The 21346-nt window shown below is 41.8% G+C and overlaps 2 protein-coding genes across 9 annotated transcripts in view; one reads left to right on the top strand and one right to left on the bottom strand.

Annotated features, from left to right (window-relative positions):
• The window catches only part of ATG13 (autophagy related 13), a 42002-nt gene extending 36009 nt beyond the window's left edge, over positions 1-5993 (bottom strand). For 2 of the 7 annotated variants that reach the window (XM_070383430.1, XM_070383427.1), the window contains exons 1-2: positions 5505-5992; positions 5011-5123 (exon numbers count right to left, since the gene is read on the bottom strand). The gene's annotated coding sequence lies outside the window, so the exon portion shown is untranslated. Of the gene's footprint in view, positions 1-5010; positions 5124-5504 lie in introns of all 7 variants that reach the window. The other 5 variants (XM_070383429.1, XM_070383431.1, XM_070383433.1 and 2 more) reach the window with 5 other exon arrangements.
• Positions 5994-6175: 182 nt separating this feature from the next.
• HARBI1 (harbinger transposase derived 1) lies at positions 6176-15125 on the top strand. 2 transcript variants are annotated; one of them, XM_005898917.3, is made up of 3 exons: positions 6176-6269; positions 7258-8070; positions 14226-15125. In XM_005898917.3, the coding sequence occupies exons 2-3, from the start codon at positions 7401-7403 to the stop codon at positions 14603-14605; spliced, it is 1050 nt and encodes a 349-aa protein (XP_005898979.1). In that variant the 5' UTR covers positions 6176-6269; positions 7258-7400; the 3' UTR covers positions 14606-15125. The 2 variants fall into 2 exon arrangements, with proteins under 2 accessions (XP_005898979.1, XP_070239535.1); XM_070383434.1 differs by having other exon boundaries at positions 6235-6353.
• Positions 15126-21346: the final 6221 nt, after the last annotated feature.

Consider the following 21346-nt stretch of genomic DNA (forward strand, 5'->3'; position numbering starts at 1 on the left):
AGTTCACTTGTATGTGGAAAATTTTAAACATCATTCAGCTTCAACAGTGTCGAATAAGATGGGCCCTTAGCCTCTGACAAAAGCAAAGGTACTTTCTTGCTGAAAGAAAATTATGTTATCCTAGCCCACAAATTATCTCTATAATTTTTCATATACAATTTCTGGCATATGTTAAAGTAAATTAGGCACTCACAGAGACAAACACGAATGACCAAAATCCAAAAGACATCAGAAACATTAACAGTTATCAACACAGACCTCAAAATTACTATGCAATATGTTCAATTAAATGAAGGACAAAATGGAGAATTTGGACAGAGAACAAAAATCTATAAAAAGAACCAAACAGAAATTCTAGAACTAAAAAATAAAACGCTAATTTAAGAACTCAATGGTTGAGTCTAACAGCAGATCAGATCAGCAGAAGACAGAAATATTGAAAGGAAATATAGACTGAAAGAAAATATCCAAAACAAAGCATAGAGAGACAAAAGGATGGGAGATATGGAAAAGTGTATGAGAGATAAGGACTGCCCACAAACTGGGGATACTTTTGAGTGTGAAAGGGTACTACTTAAGGTGTTTAGTTATATCATGACAGTAGGTACAAAATGATACATGAGGTTATCTGAGATACTGAGGACACAGGGAAAGGTCTAACATATGTGTGACTGGAATCCCAGATGGGAGAGGAAAAAGAAAGAGGGAGAAGCAAATTAGGAACTATACAGCTGAGAATTTTCACGTAAAGAGGTAAAGCAAAATAAATTAGGTAAGTACAATCAGTCCAGATTAGTAGGGAGACATAAAAGTGGGCAAAAGAGACTAACAGTGTATCAGGAGGGAGTCAATGGAAATTCTTCTAAGGTAACAATTTAAGGATGTTAATCAGACTACAGAGAAGGGGAGATGAAGACCATCTAGGAAGACATTCAGTAAATCCAGATGAGAGTGGTGATAACACTGGATTAAGGTGAGGCAGTCAATAAAGAAGCGAAAGTGAACTCGCTCAGTCGTGCCCGACTCTTTGTGACCCTGTGGACTGTAGCCCGCCAGGCTCCTCTGTCCATGGGATTCTCCAGGCAAGAATACTGGAGCGGGTTGCCATTTCCCTCTCCAAAAGGAAGAGGCAAATAATTTTAAAGCAAAAGCTGAATAATTTGGCAAGACAACATACAAAAATGATCCCAGATAATAGCTCTAGCCCTTAAAACTGGGAAAAGTTAACATTGATCACTGAAAAAATAATTTCTATGTTTTCTAATTTTTAACATAGAGTTTTGTTTTTATTTTATTAAAAAAAAATTTTTAGGTCACGCAGTGTGGCATGAGGGTTCTCAGTTCAAGGGACACCATAAATTGATCATGTTCTTGACCATCTAAAAAATTTTCTTTCCAAGCAAACTAGAAACATAATAAAAAGTTAACTATGTATACAATAGAAATCTTTTTATAATAAATATTGAAATAAAAACAGTTACAAATGATCGAGAAATTAACAAAATGAAGAATATTTGACAACAAATGAGACAAAGAAGTCAGAAGAAAATTTACAGCCTTAAATGCATTTATAACTAAAAAAAACAAAAGCCTCAAATAAGTATCCAATTTAAGAAACCAGAGTAAAATAAACCAACAGAAAATGGGAGGTGGGAATAAAGATAAAAGCTGTGTCTGATTAATTATGAACAATTTAAAAACTAGTCCAAAGAATAAATAAGGCCAATATCTGATTTCTTGAAAAATCCAACAGAAATAGATTAAAGGGTAAAAACCCCCTTAAGCTTATACTTAAAACAAGACTTCTAAACCTCTGCAAGTATTTCTCAATATAATATCTTCCAATGACCTGATAGCTGTGGGCAACACAGAAGGAAGGTGAGGCTGGGTACAAAGCTTAAGCCTGAGGGTATAATACGATTTTTAACTTTCTTTCTTTTACATTTGTATGAATCAAAAGTCGAATGTGAAAGCAGTATCTTCCAAATCAAGAATCCTGGGTTATCACTTCTATAAATTCCTTTTTAAAATTTACATAATATTTTTAAATTTTATTTATAATTGGAGGATAATTTATTTTTAATTGGAGGATAATTGCTTTACAATGTTGTGTTGGTTTCTGCCATAAAACAACATGAATCAGCCATAGGTATACAGATGGCCCCTCCCTTTTGAACCTCCCCCTCCCACCTCCCACCGCATCCCACCCCTCTAGGTTGTCACAGAGCACCAGGCTAAGCTCTCTGTGTTATACAGCAACTTTCCATCATCTATTTATTTTGCACATGGTAATGTATATATTTCAACACTACTCTCTCAGTTCATCCGGGGCCTCCCCTCGCTGTATTCGTAAGTTTGTTCTCGATGTCTGAGCCTCTCTTTCTGCCCTGCAAACAGGTTCATCAGTACCATTTTTCTACATTCCATATATATACATTAATACATGATATTTGTTTTTCTGACTTATTTCACTCTGTATAACAGGCTCCAGGTCCATTCACCTCACTAGAACTAACTCAGATTGATTCCTTTTTATGGCTGAGTAATATTGCATTGAATATATGTACCATAACTAGTTGATCCATTCATCTGTCGGTTGACATCTAGGTTGCTTATAAATTCTTTATTTACCTTTACTTTTACTAAGAAACTATTGACAGATTAACTATTCCATGTTAATTTAGTTGTTTTTCTATGTAATAGTGATTCACGATCTTATCCTTTCTCTTATTTACTAATTTTTTTTGGCTGTGTCAGGCCATGCAGGATCTTAGTTTCCTGACCAGCAATGAAACCCATGCCCCCTGCAGTAGAAGCTCAGTCTTAACCACTGGACCACCGGGGAAGGTCCCTCTTATCCTCTTATCCCATCACTTGTAACCAAGGGCATATGGGGGACACGACCAGGGCAAATCTAAATTTCTGGTGCCACTTACTCTGGCACTTCAGGGATTTCACGAGTAAACTGGGCCACATTTACTCTACAGTTAAAAACAATTTAAAACTAATTTTAAAACCTAAATTTTTAAGTTTCTTTCTTTTTTTTCATCTGTCTGCTGCGTGGCATGAGGGATCTTAGTTCCCCAACTAGGGACAGAACCCATGGCTCCTGCAGGGCAAGTTCAGAGTCCTAACCACTGGACCGCTAGAGAATTTCCAAGAAAACTTTCTCTATTCCCCTTGGTCATAGTGGACTAGCTAGCCTTCTTTGTATTCTCCCTGGCTACACTGCCTTTATACCATCAGTGACTACTTGCTGTTTTTATTGTTGTCTATGATTTAACAAAGAGGAGGCAAAGATCAAAACCCCATGAACTCTCTCCTCTATTAAATCCATGCAAGAAAAGATGGTGCCCTATGGAAATTCACCTTATTTAACTCATCACCGAAAACTGGAAATTACTTCTAAATCATCCACACTTAAAGTTTAGGTAAGCTTTGTCCAAGAATAAACTTTTAGTATACATATTTTAAGACTCTCAAGTCAATAAACAAGTCAAGAGAGTCTTAAACAATATGGTAATTCAAATATTACCTGAATAACTTGTATTTCTTATTAGTGAGTTTCTGTACCTTTTTTCATTAAAAAAGAAAAACACTGAAGTTGAATAATAAAGGGTCATAACAGTGAAGAATTTTTTAGGTGTACTCTTCATTCTCTGGGATCTAAGCAGTGCTCCAACCATAGTGTTATGATGTCATTTTCATCTCTTCTATAATAAAGTAAAAAGTGTTTAAAAAGTAAAATAAATATTTAAAAATAAAGTTTTAGGGATTTCCAGGTATTACTAAGATTAAATAAATTCCCTCCAGATGAAAATTCCGAAATAAGTAACTTCCACTACAGCTGGAACAAAATGTAACTGCAGAACAACTGTAATGAACCTTATCAAGTGAGAGCAATAAGTTCTATAGTGGTTGCATTTTCTGATTAGTCAAAATTATCTTTGAAAACTCACTCATGTATAATCAGGTCTTTGGAAGTTCAATATTAATGTCTTAGGCTTCTTTTTGCATTTAGACTATTGACACCTTGTTCTGGGTCATGGAGGTCATAAGCTAAGGCAGTTGAGTAGATGCAAGCAGGTAAGACAATGGGAAAAAAGAGATTATTGCCCTCTACCTCCATACAGTACAGCCCCAGGATGTGTATATAGTAAGACTGAATTGTGTCCAGCTGATTCCTAGGCCTTAAATAAAAAAAATATAATTTGGATTATTTAATAGCTGCAGACCTGTAGTTTTTGCAGATCTTAATAACAACCCAAGGAAAAAAATACAAACATACAACAGGAACTGTTAGGTGTAAGTACAGTAATTGCAACTTTCATGAAATATAAATCTCAAAAGTTGCCATAGCAGTCTTAACTTTAGACCCAAAGGCGTACAATTTGAAAACAGCAAGAGAATTAACTACACACATTCTACTATACAGATGAGTATATATGACACTTGCTTTAGCACTTATTCATCATCCACTAGGTATTAAAAATACTAACTCAGGATTCCATTCCGCAAGCATTTAACAAGACTTCTGCTCAGCTGAACAATGGAGTTTAAAGAAACAAAGAAAAACTTATAATTTAGTTGGAGCCACAATATTTACCTATTTTTTGAAAAGGACTAACATAAAACAATGCACAACAACCTGGAGTTAATTTAGTGTAAAGAAAGGATCTGTTGCTTATTATATTATTGCACATCTCCCACTGAAGTGTTCAATAAATTCTACCACCTTAGGAGATGACTTTTAAACGTATTAAACTAATTATAATGAAAAAATAGGTACTTTTGTTCTTCACATATTCGTTCATTCCTATCTCCCCCCCCTATCCCACCGCCCCACCTTACACCCCTTTCTCTCTGGCTGTGGGATGGCCAGAAGAGGAAGAAATACTAAAAGTGAAACGCTGCATGAATTGATCAGGAAAACTTGGTAAATAACTGACTGGGAAAGTGAAAACTGAGATAAGTTAGTGATGAATCCCAAGAAGGTGCTTGGCCACTTACCCAGAAATTTATTTAATGAGAATGGATCGCAGGTTTCCACAGGTCGTTCCACTGCCAGTAAGAGAGTCGTGAACCTTGGGTCCCTTTTTTCACTAGTCAACAGTCTCCCTCACCTACACGCGGAGTACATATTTAGCACTCAACAAATCTTGATTGACTGAAAATCTATCTTTTTCATACTGGTACCCAACCACAGAGGTATGGTCCCACAAATTCCCTCCAGAAAAGCCTTACGATTTAACCCAAAGAACTGAGAAAGTAGTCAGAAGCTCTGGGGATCTTGGTAAGGACTGGGAATGATCAAGGGCCAATGGGGCCTACACTGACCCGACTTCCCAAAGAAAGCTCAGGGGACTGACCTACAGCTAGCAGGCTTCGGCTTCGCCAGGAGGTACGCGACAGGCCGCAGATCCATAGCCTCCCACCCGGGGGCGCTGAGAGACCCGGGGGCGCTGGGAGACCCGGGGGCGGGGGGTATTCCCTCAAGTTAGTACCTGTGAAGCTGCGACACAGAGAGTGGCTCGGGGCTCTCATTACGGAGGCCGGGGCCTGGGGCCGGCCAGCTGCGCCTCCTGCCTGAGGGCTCTGCGCTCCGGAGCTGCAGTGACAGCACGGGTCGCAGATAATACCTCACACCTCGGAAGCCTCGTGGCTCGCAGGCCCCGGGAGTTTCGTTCCCAAGACTGCGCGAGTCGTCGCACTCACGTCTACAAGGCGCTCTTCAAGGCTTCCCTCACAGCTCAAGCGATCACTCCTGCCTTAAGCCCAGCCACTGGTCGCTTCCCGGCGCCGCCATCGCTAGTGTTTGTTTTCATCCGCTTCGGTGACGGCTGGGGGAGGAAGAGGGCTACGGGGGAAGTACAGCTACCTAACATCAGTCGCACTTTCTCTACAAAGTGGATGCCCTACTTAATCTTCTTCCTCTTTGATGTGTCCGTAAAAACTGGTTTCCTTACCAAAGTCTGAGTCCCCAATCTCTTCAAGGGTCTCAGAAAAGAAAGGGGTAAACCCAGCGGCGGGGGGAAGACGGGGGTTGGAAGAGCGCGAAAGCTTGGGCCGTGTGTGGAATGTGCGCTGACGAATCGCAGATCGCGGCGGCGGCCGCAGAGAGGACGCGGCTCGGGGCGGGCGCTGACGCGGAGGGGCGGGGCCTGCACTGAGCGCCGTGGCGGCTCGTCTTCGGCCGCAGGTTCCGGAGGCGGGCCGGGCTGGGCTGGGTGGGTGGGGAGTGTGACGGGTAACCTGGCAGCCGCGGAGAGGTGGGTGAGCGGCCTCGGCTGACTTGGGCCGGGACCATCACACTTCCGTATCCACTTCTAAGTCAGCTTTTCAAAGCCTTTGAGGTGGAGTCGCCTGTCAGCCCCTAGCTCTCCCAGCCTCCTCTTCTGCGCCTTCCTTCCCACCTGCCTGGTCTTCTCTGCTTCCTAGCCCTCAGCCTCACGATTTGGGTTTCTTGGGGTGAGGGGAAAGCCTTCTGTTAAAAGCACGTAATCTCCCTCGACCAGCCTGGGTCGTGGGCGGGTTTTTTTTTTTTTTTTTGCCCCTTCCCTGTTAGACGGGTTTGAACACCACCACCCCCCACCCCCGCCCGCCCCGCGTCTCTTTACCCCTTACTTATCCTGTGGAGTCAGAAGGGTTTGGGTCATGAATCCCGCCGTGACTAATCTCTGTCCTGAGTACTTATGACGTCTGTCAGCGGCTTCGTGGCCTGTCTACTTAGGAGCAGACCTCTTACTTTGTGAATAATTATGCCATCACCTCCATTAACCTTTTGCTCTTCCCAATTCAAGTTGTGGTGGTTTAGTTGCTAAGTCGTGTCCGACTCTTGCGACCCCATGGACTGTAGCCTGCCAGGCTTCTCTGTCCATAGGATTCTCCAGGCAAGAATACTGGAATGGGTTGCCAGTTCCTTCTCCGGAGAATCTTCCCAACCCAGGAATTTAACCTGGGTCTCCTGCGTTGCAGGCAGATTCTTTAACCAACTGAGCTAGGAGGAAAGCAGTTCAAGTACCAGGCAGGCACTAAATGAGCCACCAATACTCGACTCCCATTCTCCAAGCCAAAGCAAGCCCGTCCTGTGGTCGTGAGTTAGTGGAGAAAAACCCAGAGTTACAGTTATAGCACCTTTTGCTTGAACAAAATGGAAATTTGAGAAAAGAATCTGTTGTGGTCTTTGAATCGCTTTAAAGTCTTTGGTGGGTTTCTAACGTCTTTCTTGTTTTGTTTTGTTTTGTTTAACCTTTACAGAGAGAAGATTATAAATAGCACAGCCACTTAAATGACGGTTAGCCGTTGAATTCTGACACTTAAATACTTTCTTTCATCAGCATCTTCACTGGAAAGAGTTCAGGAAAAATAACGGAGGGAAAGAAACAACATTTACATGTACCATGGCTATACCAATAACAGTACTTGACTGTGATCTCTTGCTATATGGCCGAGGTCACCGGACATTGGACCGCTTTAAGCTGGATGATGTGACGGATGAATACTTGATGTCCATGTATGGGTTTCCACGACAGTTCATTTATTACTTGGTGGAGCTCTTGGGGGCGAGCCTTTCTAGACCTACTCAGAGATCCAGGGCTATTAGCCCAGAGACACAGATCCTTGCAGCACTGGGCTTCTATACCTCAGGTTCCTTCCAGACTCGGATGGGAGACGCTATTGGAATCAGTCAGGCATCTATGAGTCGATGTGTTGCCAACGTCACTGAGGCGCTTGTGGAAAGAGCTTCACAGTTCATCCACTTTCCAGCTGATGAAGCCTCTGTGCAGGCTCTGAAGGATGAATTCTATGGGTTGGCAGGGATACCAGGAGTCATAGGGGTAGTTGACTGTATGCATGTAGCAATCAAGGCACCAAATGCTGAAGACCTTTCCTATGTGAACCGTAAAGGTCTTCATTCTTTAAATTGCCTGATGGTGTGTGACATCAGAGGGGCACTGATGACTGTGGAGACAAGCTGGCCAGGGAGCCTCCAAGACTGTGTTGTGCTACAGCAGTCTTCTCTCAGCAGTCAGTTTGAAGCTGGGATGCACAAAGAGAGCTGGCTTCTTGGTAAGTCTGAGGTATAAATGCTTCATTCTGTAGATAGTGAAAAAATACCTGGGACAGTAGAATGAAATATGGAGGTCTATAGACCTGAGTCTCAGTCCTGTTCTCTTTTCAACATGACCTCGGTTGAGAACTCTCTGAGCCCTAATTTTTTTAAATCAACATTTAAAAGACACTTATTAACAATAAAAAATATTTATCTATTTATTTGGCTGTGTGGGGTCTTAGTTGGGGCACACAGGCTCTTCCTTGCAGTGTGAGGGCTTCTCTAGGTTCAGGGCCTTCTCTGGAGTTGCTGCACGTGGGCTTAGTTGCCCCTCGGCACGTGAGATCTTGGTTTCTGGACCAGGGATCGAGCCTGAGTTCCCAGCATTGGAAGGTGTATTCTTAACCACTGGACCACCAGGGAAGTCCCAAAAGACACTAACATTTAAAAACATATGATTTGACTCAGTTCTTCTAAGAATTTATCTTGGAGGTACATATTCAGAAATATGTAAGACAAAATTACACACAGGAACTTGCATAACAACAGTATTTTGTAGTCCCAAACAACAGTAGCAACAACAAAAATTCCCCTTAAATAAAGCCAAAGTACTTATCAGTGCAGATCTGGTTAAATACAGTACCTTCATACGATTGAGCCTTAACTTGTTAGAATTTATTTGGCTGCGCCAGTCTTAGTTGTAGTACATGGAATCTTTGTTGAGGCGTGTGGGATCTAGTTGCCTGACCAGGGATCGAACCTGGGTCCTGTGCATTGGGAGCATGGAGTCTTAACCCCTGGACCACCAGGGAAGTCCCAGAGCCTTCATTTTTATCGTCTGTAAAATAGTGAAAGTAATGCTAAGGGCAGTAATATCTGTTGTTAGGATTAGGGAATATATACGCAAGTTCACTCTGAAGTATTGTGCACATGTATTCTTTTTGCCATCGGTGACTGTCTCCATGACGTCTATATGAAAATGACAGTAGACAGTGCGTTTATACAGTTCTTATGGAAACTCGCTTCATAGACCTGCCTGCCCAAGTGCCCTCGGAAAGCCAGGCTTAATAATCTGAGTAGAACAAGAACCCATTCGGTACGAAGCAGTGCAAACCAATGTGACTGTAGAGCTGAGAGGAATACAGTTAGTTAGCAGTGATGAAACCCTCAAGCCTGGCAGCTTTCTTTTTGTTTTATTTTTAAAGCACTGCTCTTTTTGTGAGCAACAAGACAGGGGTTATCTTGTATACAACATATGTGAGAGATGAAGGAGCACATTAAGCATCAGAAGACCTTTCAAAACCATGAATCTTAACCTGGTTTATTAAGGCCAGTCTGCACTGCACATGCTTGTTATGCAGTGTTTCACATGTAATAGATGCCCAGGAATTTTTTTTTCTTTAATGTGCTTACTGACAGTTAAAGAAAAACCTTCCCTGGGACTTTGCCAGAAGTCCAGTGGTTAAAATTCTGTGCTTCCAATGCGTGGGATTCAGGTTTGATTCCTGGTCGAAGAAATAAGATCCCACATGCCTGACAAGGTGGTCAAAAAAAGAAAAAGAACCCTTCCCCCCTTCCAGGTGAAAAGAGACCACTGTCACACTGGCTGGTTTGGCACTGCCAGGGCACCACGGGCAACAGCTTGGAGATGAACTGATTCTCTTCAGTTGTCGCTTCTACACTGTTGCCAGTACATCGCCTTCTCATTGCCTTACTGGATGTTTGTGTTAATCCCACCTTTTGCCTAGTCTGAATTTGTAAATTCTGTTTTCAATCAACTCATACCAAGAAGAGAGGGAAAGACTGCAAATGTCTCATCCAGCTTCTTCTTCCACAGCTGGGGAAGTACTTGGGTTCCAAGCTGATTTCTTGTGACATCACCTGGGTACCCTAACTCTAACGCCAGCTAGAAATGACTGAGCACGTTAGTCAAGTTAGTCAGGCGATCTTGTAAGTACTTTGCCTTGGATTATCTCACTTAATCCTTATAAAAACTTGTAAGGAGTTATATGCTAATGTCAGCATTTTCACAGAAGAGGAAATTAAGGCACAGAACATCTGTGCCATTTGTGTTTATTTTTTTTAGAATGAATCTTATGAGGAGTTACTCTATTTGGCAAATGGTCTTTTTGCTAGGACTTCAAGGTCATGTACCAATCACTGATTTTCTTTTCCTTCACAACTGGGGACCCCAGTTTCAGTTGGAATTATGGCTTTAAAGTAGTTTTTCAGTTGTTTACAGGACATAGTTGAAAATACGTAAAAATTTGGACAAATTTTTATGTATTTTTCTGATTGCCCTCTTGACAGAAAGAGTGCAAGTGGGAGAGACGGAAACATTTCAACCACACTTAACAGATGTTTATTAAGGCCAGTTTTGGTACCCGGCCACATGCTAGACACTAATGATGCCAGGGAAGTATACCCACAGAAGTTGATGCTATGGAAATTAATTCCTTTAGTATCCTCAGTTCTAGCACAGATCCTTTGAAAAGCCTCCATGAGCTGTAACAGGCAAACTAGTTTGAAAACATGTGAACTAGTGTAGTGTTTCACAATTTTTACAGATCAAAAAGAGTTATCTGGGGAATTTTTAAAATGTATGTACTTATTTTTGGCTGCGTCAAGTCTTAGTTGAGGCACTGGGCACATGGGCTCTTCTCTAGTGGTGGAGCATGGGCTCCAGAGTACCGGCTGCGTTGTGACAGTGTACAGGCGGCCCCTCAGCATGTGGGGTCTCAGTTCCCCGACCGAGGATCGAACCCTTATCCCCTGCATGGCAAGGTGAATTCTTAACCACTGGACCACCAGGGAAGTCCTCTATCTGGGAAATTTGTTTAAAATAAAGGGACCCACTTCAGACTTCAGAAATGAGATTCTTCAAGAAAAGAATCCCATCATCATTTTTATCAGGTGGCCCAAATTATTTGTAATGAATAGATGGTTGGAAAACACTGGTTTCACATATAGGGAAAACTGGTAGGATTCCGAGGAATGACAAGATGTTGAAAAAAAAGAGAGATAAGATGACTGATTGTATCTTAAGTACACCATCAGATTTGTAGAGCGGTTCTAGATTTGCTAAACCTAGAACTAGCTGTGATTCCCCCTTGGGTTTTGTTTGTTTGTTGAGCATATTTTCACCTTGGGTTGTCATGCCTTCATGTCATTCTTGTCTGCCCCTTCAGAGGGCATCAGCTAATTCTTCTTCTCTAAATGTACCTGCTCCTACACACAGTTCAGCCCGAGTTATTCCTTCAGCTCTTGACCTAGTCCTGTTAAGCAGCTTCGGGTAAGCTCTGCCAGAATGTCTCTTGGATGACTGATCATATAAGCAATTATAATCTGTTTAGCAATTCTGATCCTAATCCCCTCCTGAGTGTCTGTCTTTCTGGATTATAACCAGTTAATGGTGATGGGGCGTTTTATAAAAGGTCACCACTAACTAGCTGATCTTGTATGTTTACCCAATTAAAGCTCATATTGTTTCTTAGAGTGACATTTAACAAATATTTAGCATGTCTGTGTTTTCACATTCATCTTTTTATTTATTTATTTGTTGTCCACGAGGCATGTGGGATCGTAGTGCCCTGACCAGGGATCAAACCCACATTCCCCCAGCCTTGGAAACACAGAGTCCTAACCACTGGACTGCCAGGGAAGTCCCTCAACATCCATCTTAAATGTTTTTTAATTGTCTCTTGCAGCATTATACCATTGTTTTAGTGACTCTGCGTCTGACATTATTAGCATTAGTTGACTAGCTCCTTCCTCTTCCTGTGCCTGACAGATCATAGGATGGCCGACATATATTTTTATTTTCTCATTTATAAAATGAGTTCAATAATATCTGCCTGGCAGAGCTGGGATTGGAAAAGAGATAATACAATGCCTACTACATAGTAGGTATTCAGTGTCATAGATATTATTTTCATTATGACTTATAACATCAGTTGCTTATATACAGTATATATTAGGGACAAGTTCAATTAAAGAAGGTTGTACTTAGGAGGAAAAAAGTCAGCCAAATATACAATTTGAAGATATTTGATATCTCAGATACTTAAAGTTAATCCAGGGGCTTCCCTGGTGGCTCAGTGGTAAAGAATCCAGCTGCCAACGCAGGAAACATGAGTTTGATCCCTAATCCGGGGAAATTCCACATGCCACAGAGCAACTAAACCCGTGTGACACAACTATTGAGCCTCTGCTCTAGAGCCCGGAAACCACAACTACTGAAGCCCTCGTGCCTGGAGCCAGGGCTTCGCAACAAGAGAAGCCACTGCAACGAGAAGCTCATACGCCGCAACTAGAGAGTGGCCTCTGCTCACCACGTCTAGAGAAAGCCGGCGCACGGCAATGAGGACCCAGTGCGGCCGCAAATAAATTTTAAAAAATTAAAGTTAATCCAGTCTACCTAGAACTAATACAGTGTTATATGTCAATATCTCAGTAATGTTTTTAGTTAAAAAACTGCATTTAAAGTTAACACAGTTCTTGGAAATGTAAGCTCCTAAAAGAAAGGAGTTCTATATATTTGGAACAGTGCCTAGCACTCTCTGAACAGTCCATAACTATTTACTGAAATTGATGGTGGGTGAGGAACACAACAAGTATGCAAGCTGGTATTCCTTAGGTCTATTTGTCTCAAATTTCTAAGGGTTTGTGCTTCTATCTGAGACATTTCACCTTCCAAATTTAGTGAATCAAGACAAGTAAACATTGTAGAAACATTGTGCTATTGTAATGGGACACTGCACACCGGTTTTGTTTGTAGTGCTTCCCAGGATCATTGGTGCAGAAGTCATTTAAAGGAGATGCCTTGTGTATATAATTTTAATTGACTTCTGATTTTACTTCCCTATCCCTGACTGTTATTATTTGCATCATTATATTTATGCTTTCCTTGTTAATGTGAAATTCTACCAGTTCCTCTGTTACAAAGGTGTGGTCCTAATGAGTGTGATTTCTAGGTTGGCAGAACATCTCTGCTGGCACTTTTATTCTCCTGAGCACTGGAAGAATGAATGATTATTGTCTATAAAATCCTCTGAAATCGCCTGGTAATGCCTTCATACCTGACATTTTAATGGTAAAGTTAGAGATTTTTTTCCTCATAAATGTTTTGAGGTCTTCTGGCAGAACTTCCTATTTCTCTCTTGCACTCTTGCTCTTTAGAGATTTTATTTTATTTTAAAATGTTTATTTATTTGGCCACTCTGGGTCTTAGTTGCAGCTGGGGGATCTTTAGTTGTGGCATACAAACTCTTAGTTGTGGCATGTGGGATCTAGTTCCCTGACCAAGGATTGAACCTGGGGCCCCTGCATTGGGAGTACAGAGTCTTGGTCACTGGACCACCAGGGAAGTCCCTAGAGATTTTAAAGATTGGCTTGCTATGTGATAGTTTAAACTAACCTTTTATTTTAGAACAATATCTCTGAATTTAGAAAATCCTGGAATTGCCTAGAAGTCCAGTGGTTAGGACTCTGTGCTTCTGCTGCTGGGGGCCCAGGTTCAATCCCTGGTCAGGCAACTAGGATCTCATAAGCCACATATCACGGCGAAAAAAAAGAATATTCAAGAATTTCATTTGCTCCAGTGCTTTCACCTCCATCCCACATTCCATCAGACTTAGCTTTCTTTAGCCATGTCAGCTTTTTTTCCCTGTTGGTTTTAACCAAGGGTATTCCCAGCCAAGATGCCTGTCTTCCTGCTCCTGACATAGGCATGCCTTCTCTATACCACAGCATTTCTCTCTCTGTTTCCCTGCTCTGCTTTGGCTCCAGAAACAGTTACATATTCTTGTCCATTCTCTGTATATGCACCTGCTGCTAAGTCACTTCAGTCGTGTCTGACCCTGTGCGACCCTATAGACGGCAGCCCACCAGGCTCCCCCGTCCCTGAGATTCTCCAGGCAAGAACACTGGAGTGGGTGCCATTTCCTTCTCCAATGCATGAAAGTGAAAAGTGAAAGTGAAGTCACTCAGTCGTGTCCGACTCTTAGCGACCCCATGGACTGCAGCCTACCAGGCTCCTCCGTCCATGGGATTTTCCAGGCAAGAGTACTGGAGTGGGGTGCCACTGCCTTCTCCAGTATATGCACCTGGCTTTTCTTTTTTTGTTTGTAATCCAGTTATAAACGTCTGTGATTTCTTTGGGCCTTCCCCACAGGTGACAGTTCCTTCTTTCTCCGCACCTGGCTCATGACCCCACTTCACATTCCTGAAACTCCAGCTGAATATCGCTATAACATGGCCCATTCTGCAACTCACAGTGTGATTGAGAAGACCTTCCGAACGCTCTGCTCCCGATTCCGCTGCCTGGATGGATCCAAGGGGGCACTGCAGTACTCCCCGGAGAAGTCCAGCCACATCATCCTGGCCTGCTGCGTCCTCCACAACATCTCCCTGGAGCACGGGATGGATGTGTGGTCCTCTCCAGTGACCGGCCCGGTGGAACAGCCCCCCGAGGAGGAATATGAGCACATGGAGTCCTTGGACCTGGAGGCTGATCGTATCCGTCAAGAGCTGATGCTCACTCACTTCAGCTAATGTGGAAGGTGGGGAGGAGCGAGGCTTTCCAGGAGCTGTGACAAACTTCCCCTCTCAGTACCCCCTCCACAGTCCCATCGCCTAGCATGACTGAGTGTGTGGACACTTGTCACAAACTGATATATAATCTGCGTGTTTTAGAAGGGTTGGGTCAACACCAGAATATCTTGATTCATTTGCAAATTTATTAACTAAACAGAAACCCCCAAGACCAACAGTTCCCTGCTATGCACTGAACACCAGGTTAGCACCATTCACTCAATTGAAAGTTCCTTGGTTGTAGACATTTATTTCATGCTTACAGAATCAAAGAGGAAAACAGCATCTAGCCAGACGAACGCTTTGTTTGTTGCAATTATCTAGAGATTTCAAAAGAAAGCAATATTTGTCCTGAATTATTTGGATGGTATTTTAGCTTTTCTAATTTCCTACCTATGAAGACATAATATGAGGCAAGTGTGAAGAGTGATTTTCAGCTGGGGAATGGGCTTCTGACATAAATAAACGGCTACTAATCTGAGCTTGCAGTGTGTGTTTTTAAGAAGATGTGAGGGACAGTCTGAAACCTCCATCTTAATCTGTCTGCAGTAATTGAGCTGACTTGGACCTAGCTCCCAAGGAGAACATGTGGACTCCAATCTCCTACTTCCAACCCTGAGTAGGTGCTAAAGGTTAAGTGGGTTTAGGAATTCAATCAGCTTAAAAAAGACAAGTCAAATATAGATAAAACAGAAAGCTTACACTTTTACAGAGGATCTAAAGACCCTGATGGAATAAAGTATTAAGAAAAAAAGAGCGGTAAAAGGGATATAATTCCTTGATTTGAAATTAATTTTGAAGTTAGATCTACTTGAATTATCTTGTGTGCAAAGTGATGGACAGAATTTCTCAGGAAATAAATAATCCCCCACCAAGTCTTATTCTAAAATTATACTGATATAAAAATAACCCGATTGGAATAATGAAAGTGTGAATTAGGTTCACACATTGGTGCCTTTGCTGGGACCAAAAAGAGACTTTCCTGAGGTTTGTTTTGTTCCTGGTTTCTCAGCCACTCACCATGTGATCACTCTGAATTGTCCTCTTGGATCTTTTCCTACCTGCCTCTGGCAGTGTTAATCTGGTGATTTTCAAAGTAAAGAAATGAACAGCTGATGACAGAAGAAATTTGGAAATAAATCGAGGGTGACTCAGCCTCAAGATTAAAAACAATTATGGATTATTATCTGCTGTTTATTTCTACTCCAAATGCTATTTCCCATCACCATCCTACTCTATAAAGAGTGGGTCCATTTGGCAGGAGGTGGAGCTTGACAAGTATAGTGATCATTGAGCTGGGAGTGGACAAGGAAGAGGAGACTGGAAACTTTAGTTCTATTCATTATGAAATAGAGGTGCCTGGTTATGTTTTGTTGTTTTTTTTTCCTTTGTGAAGTTTTAACTTGTGACCCAGGCTTGCTTTGTCTCCCTCATAAGACAATATTTTAACTCTGTCTTTCCAAGTTTCCTGAGATGGGTATTTTTCCCTATAAAGTTTTGGTTCCATTATGAATATTGCAAGAGGAAAGGCTTACTGCCATCTGTGCATGTTAAGTGGCAAGGTGGAGTGTAATCTTGAAAAGTGCCTAGCCTTTTAGCCTTCAAAAACTACATTAAAGGGAAATTGGGGGTTTTACAGCTTAACTCATTAGTTGGTGACAGGAAGCCTCAATGGGAAGAACAGTCTAGGGGCGATTTCATTAGCAATTTCAAGTCTGTTACTTGCACACCAAAGGTAATTTCTGAGTGCTAAACAGACTAATGGAAAAGGCGATGGCACCCCACTCCAGTACTCTTGCCTGGAAAACCCCATGGGCGGAGGAGCCTGGTGGGCTGCAGTCCATGGGGTCACTGAGGGTCGAACACGACTGAGCGACTTCACTTTCACTTTTCACTTTCATGCATTGGAGAAGGAAATGGCAACCCACTCCAATGTTCTTGCCTGGAGAATCCCAGAGACAGGGGAGCCTGTTGGGCTGCCGTCTATGGGGTCGCACAGAGTCGGACACGACTGAAGTGACTTAGCACACAGACTAAACATTGGATGGCAGTGTTTTTCCCCAGGAGCATTTCATTCCCTAATAATTTCACCGAGTAACTGTTCAAATCTATTCCTTTAATTTCCTTTGGATCTGGATTTCTATAGGCCAGGTTTTTTTTTTTTTTTTTTTTCAGTCCATAGTTATTACCCAAAATGATCTAGGGGAGGGATCAGGATCTGTATTTCCACATTACCAAGGGTTTGCTCATAGGAGCTTTTTATAAGTGCCTGAGAAGTCTTCTCTTGAGGGCCTTATTGTGGATATATAGTACCTTCGTTGGAGAAGCAATGGCAACCCACTCCAGTACTCTTGCCTGGAAAATCCCATGGACTGAGGAGCCTGGTAGACTACAGTCCATGGGGCCACAAAGAGTCGGACACGACTGAGCGACTTCACTTTCACTTTTCACTTTCATGCATTGGAGAAGGAAATGGCAACCCACTCCAGTGTTCTTGCCTGGAGAATCCCAGGGACAGGGGAGCCTGGTGGGCTGCCATCTATGGGGTTGCACAGAGTCGGACATGACTGAGGCAACTTAGCAGCAGTATCTTCATGGTATAGCTTTGGGAAAGAGTGAAGGATTTTGCCCATCTTATGTAAGCTTCATCTTCCCATAGATGATTCCATCTGGCCAGCCTGAGAGTCTTCCAGATTTGCCCTTAGCTGTTGCAAAACAGTGGAAGTCTCAGGTTATACTAAGGAAAAACTACAATATTGGGTCACCATTGGTTTCCCTGTTCCAAATGACACAAATGAGGGAACATAAACATATTCTTAGTTTAAAAGGAACTGAGCAGAGATGGAGCTCCTTTCCTGAACTATAAAGGATCTATAGCAAGTTCATCTAATTCAGGAACAAAGAAACAAGTCACAATCTTAATGGGATCAGATATGAAACAGTATAAGAGATGAGGAGGAGTAAAACAGAGGCTAGATAGAGAATAGACATACTATCCCTACCTGAAATAAACTGAAAACTCAAGAACTAAGTGTCTGCTGATTTCCCTAGCAAATGGAGGGGAAGTTAAGAGGAAGTCAAAATAATAAGAAAGCAGGGGTTTTAACCACTGTGCATGCACATATCCTCGGGGCTCTTTTATTCCCTAGATCCCACCTAGATTTTACAAAATTGTGAGTATAAGAGATCATGGACTCAGCATTAAGGAAGAATGGCAGTGCAGAAGGAAGAAAAAATATGAGTTGAAGGCTGGGGACACTCCAGGTATCTAACACATAAAATTCACAGGCTTTTTTTTTTTTTTTAATGTGGCTACCATCTAAGATCCCACGTTGTGATAAACAAATAGGAGATATGAGATCCCCTGATATATGGTACAAGCAAACTAGACCTTGAAATCATAGGATGGTAAATTTCAAAGTCCTTTGGAAAGGAATCTTCATGTTTGCCCAGCAAAACATTCAGTTTCATACTGTTGAGACTATCTAGCCTTTACATATACAGGTGTCTTTATAGAAGGACTGAGCTTGGTGCCATTCTAGAGTCTAAAAATGCTCATATGTTTCAATCCATTCACTAATTCCACTACTAGAAATTGATCCTATATAAATAATCCCAGAGAAGGAAAAGCCTGCTGCTGTTTTGTGAATGGTTAGTTGCTGTTCTGGAACTCTCCTGTTCCCTGGCAGCTCCTCCGTCGCTACACTGCTTCTACCTTTACTGTCCAGCTTGCAGTGTGTACATTCTCCCAAGGTGCCATGAGACCAGAGGACAAAAGAACAAAATAGGATTGCAACAGCAGAGCCTCTGACTGGCTCATCATTTTGACCCAGGAATCTAACCTGCGTCTCCTACTTGGCAGGCGGATTCTTTACCACTGAGCCACCTGGGAAGCCCCCTCTTCCTGGGCTTCCTAATAAGATGACTCGTGGTACTGCTGCAGAGTTATCTCACCCTAGCTTCAGACTTGATTCCTACCACCAAGTGTGTTAAATTTCTCAGAGCCCAGAGCAACATAAGGAACAGTCTCCTCCCCTTCTCTTGTGTCCCTTCCCTTCACCCTTTATCACAAGCAACTCCCCCAGGTCAATAAGTCCCAGTCCTCATTCCTGGTTTAGTCTTTCCAAACTTTTCCACACGATTGACAGCGGCTTTGATTATTCTTAGGGTGGCCAACTCTCCTGGTTTGCCCTCTGTTGTCTCAGTTTTAGCGCTGAAACTCCTGTGTCCTGGGAAACTGTTTAGTCCTTAGCAAACTGAGACAGTTGGTCACCCGACTTCAGGGGAAGCCTCCTCTTACTTTCAAGGGGGTGACTCCTCCAGAAGACTCCTACCAGGATACAATAATGAACAATCAACATAAAAATGAGTCGTTGAGTTTTTTAACACCAAGTTGAAGGTGTCTGTGTTATGTATCCCAGATGATCTGGCTTCTTTTTTCAGGTCTCCCTCCAGCATGAGAAGATTTCTGTAGGTTTGAGGGTTTCAGCCCTGGCTCTTTTGTTATCTTCTCTTCTGCCCCAATAGACTTGATAAGAATAAGTAATGGTTTATTGTCACACTTGAAACAGTTTCTCTAACGAAATTTTTCTGTAAAGATGCAAGTCTGCCTGCAGAATAAAAACCGTTTTCCATGGTTTCACAGAGCAGTGTAGCCTCAACTTCTCAAACATCTGCATTTTCAGATGTGGATTTTAGATTTATATTTGCATAGCCTTCAAGTGTTTTTCCCAAAATAAAAGTCTCCAGATTCGAAAAACCAAAAGCTTCCTATCGCCTTGAAATTAATTTGTTTAGTTTTCCTCATTGAAATCAAGGTTTCAAAATAAAGTCATTGCATAGGTCAAGTTTGAGTGTGGGCTGTAGCTTTAGATACTTAAGCCCCACAAGGCTCTCCAAGAAAGAAGCTTCTCTAAAACATGTATTCTAGGAGTAGAAGCCCAGCCCTGAGATAACAGCAAAACAAGGTTAATTTGCCTGCTCCTCAACTTGCTCCAGGAACTTGGCAGAGACTGCTTATTGTTGTTAGTTGCTAAGTCGAGTACAACTCTTTTGCGACCCTATGGACTGTAACCCGCCAGGGTCCTCTGTCCATAGGATTTTCCAGGCAAGAATACTGGAGTGGGTTGCCATTTTCTTCTCCAGGGTCCTCTTGCCCATGACTTTTCACGGGTATATGGCTTCCCAGGGTAAAGACAAATTCCTAGTTAGGTGTGGCTACGTGACTCTATTTTGGCCACTGGAATGTAAGTGGAAATGTCCTGTGCTGTTTTCAAGATGTGGCCTTATGGCCAGGAGACATGCCTTTCCTCTTTGAGCTTCCTGCTGCTTGGAATGTAGACATGATAACTAGAGCTCGAGCAGCTGTCTTGGACCTAAGATGAAAACCACTTATTGAAGATGTCACAGCAACAAGATAGTAACCTGAGCCCTGATGCTGAGCGGCTGCACCTTCCTGGAGGCTGTGCATCTCTGGATTTCTTTTACATGACAGAGAAATAAACCTCTGCCTTATTTCTTTGCTCTTTTTGTTTATGTGTAGTAGGTCCTAATCATAAATAATAAGATTATAGCTGCCTGTTTGCAGGAGATGCAATTACAGGGAAAATATTTGGAAGTAACATACATATTCAAAATGGGGAGCATGGTCAGTAAATCTTCTCAACAGAATATTGTGCAATCGTTTAAAGTAACAACTATTAAAAGCTTTAATAGGGAAACGATACAAAGCAAAACAATAATGCTATTGTATTTCTGCTTAAATTGAACAAAAATTATGTAGAGGAATTCCCTGGCCCTCTACTGGTTAGGACTCCGGGCTTTCACCACCATGGCTTAGGTTCAATCCCAGATTGAGGAACTAAAATCCCTCAAGCCACATGGCGAGGTCAAAAGAATAAATAGAAAAAATTACTATAGGATATATCCAAGGACTTCATGGGAATATGAATAATTTGGAAGATGATCACATTCTTTTGTTTTAGGCCTTTATAAATGTTGCTATAATAGTTACTCATTTGAAAAGTCCTCTAAAACAATGATAGACAATAAAGCGTTTTGTCCTCATATTTTGGATGCTGGTCTTATCATGCATTATATATGTATATGAATTGCCCCTTAAATAGTTTCATGCGTTTAAAGGATTTTTTAAAAATTACAGAAAATTGTAAATAATTGTAAATAAAACTAATGCTGTAAGTATGTGGGCTTTCACTTTGACTGGATTATATACTCTTTAATAAGGGCTGGGACTGTCTTTTCTTTTTAAACCTAAGGAGGGTAAGATAAACTATTATTGCTCACAGTTGGTAAACCATACTGTGGTGATCTACATGATTTATTAAATTATGCTTGGAATGAACATATTACCATATTTGTGCTGACCATGTTAGTCTGTCTACTAAGAGAGTTCAAAAACAGGCCATAGTTGTGCCGATAACACTTTGTTGAGTTTAGAACCCAAAGAGTCTATTGGTTATTATGTATTATTAAGAAGCACAGCTGTGGTTCTAGGCCTTTGGAATAAAATTAAAGCAGTATGTCTATTATATTTCCTGCTGTAAGATCAGACTGCACAACCCTGAACGTTCCCAGCTTTTCTCTGCTATGCTTATGGGAGCTAACTGGAGCTTAAATAGAGATTATTTGTTCCTCAGCCTGGATTCTCTCCGTGCCTCTGCTATATCTTTATCTATCTAATCT

Source organism: Bos mutus, chromosome 15 (genome assembly GCF_027580195.1).
Source record: "Bos mutus isolate GX-2022 chromosome 15, NWIPB_WYAK_1.1, whole genome shotgun sequence".
In the NCBI taxonomy this organism is placed as follows: Eukaryota; Metazoa; Chordata; class Mammalia; order Artiodactyla; family Bovidae; genus Bos; species Bos mutus.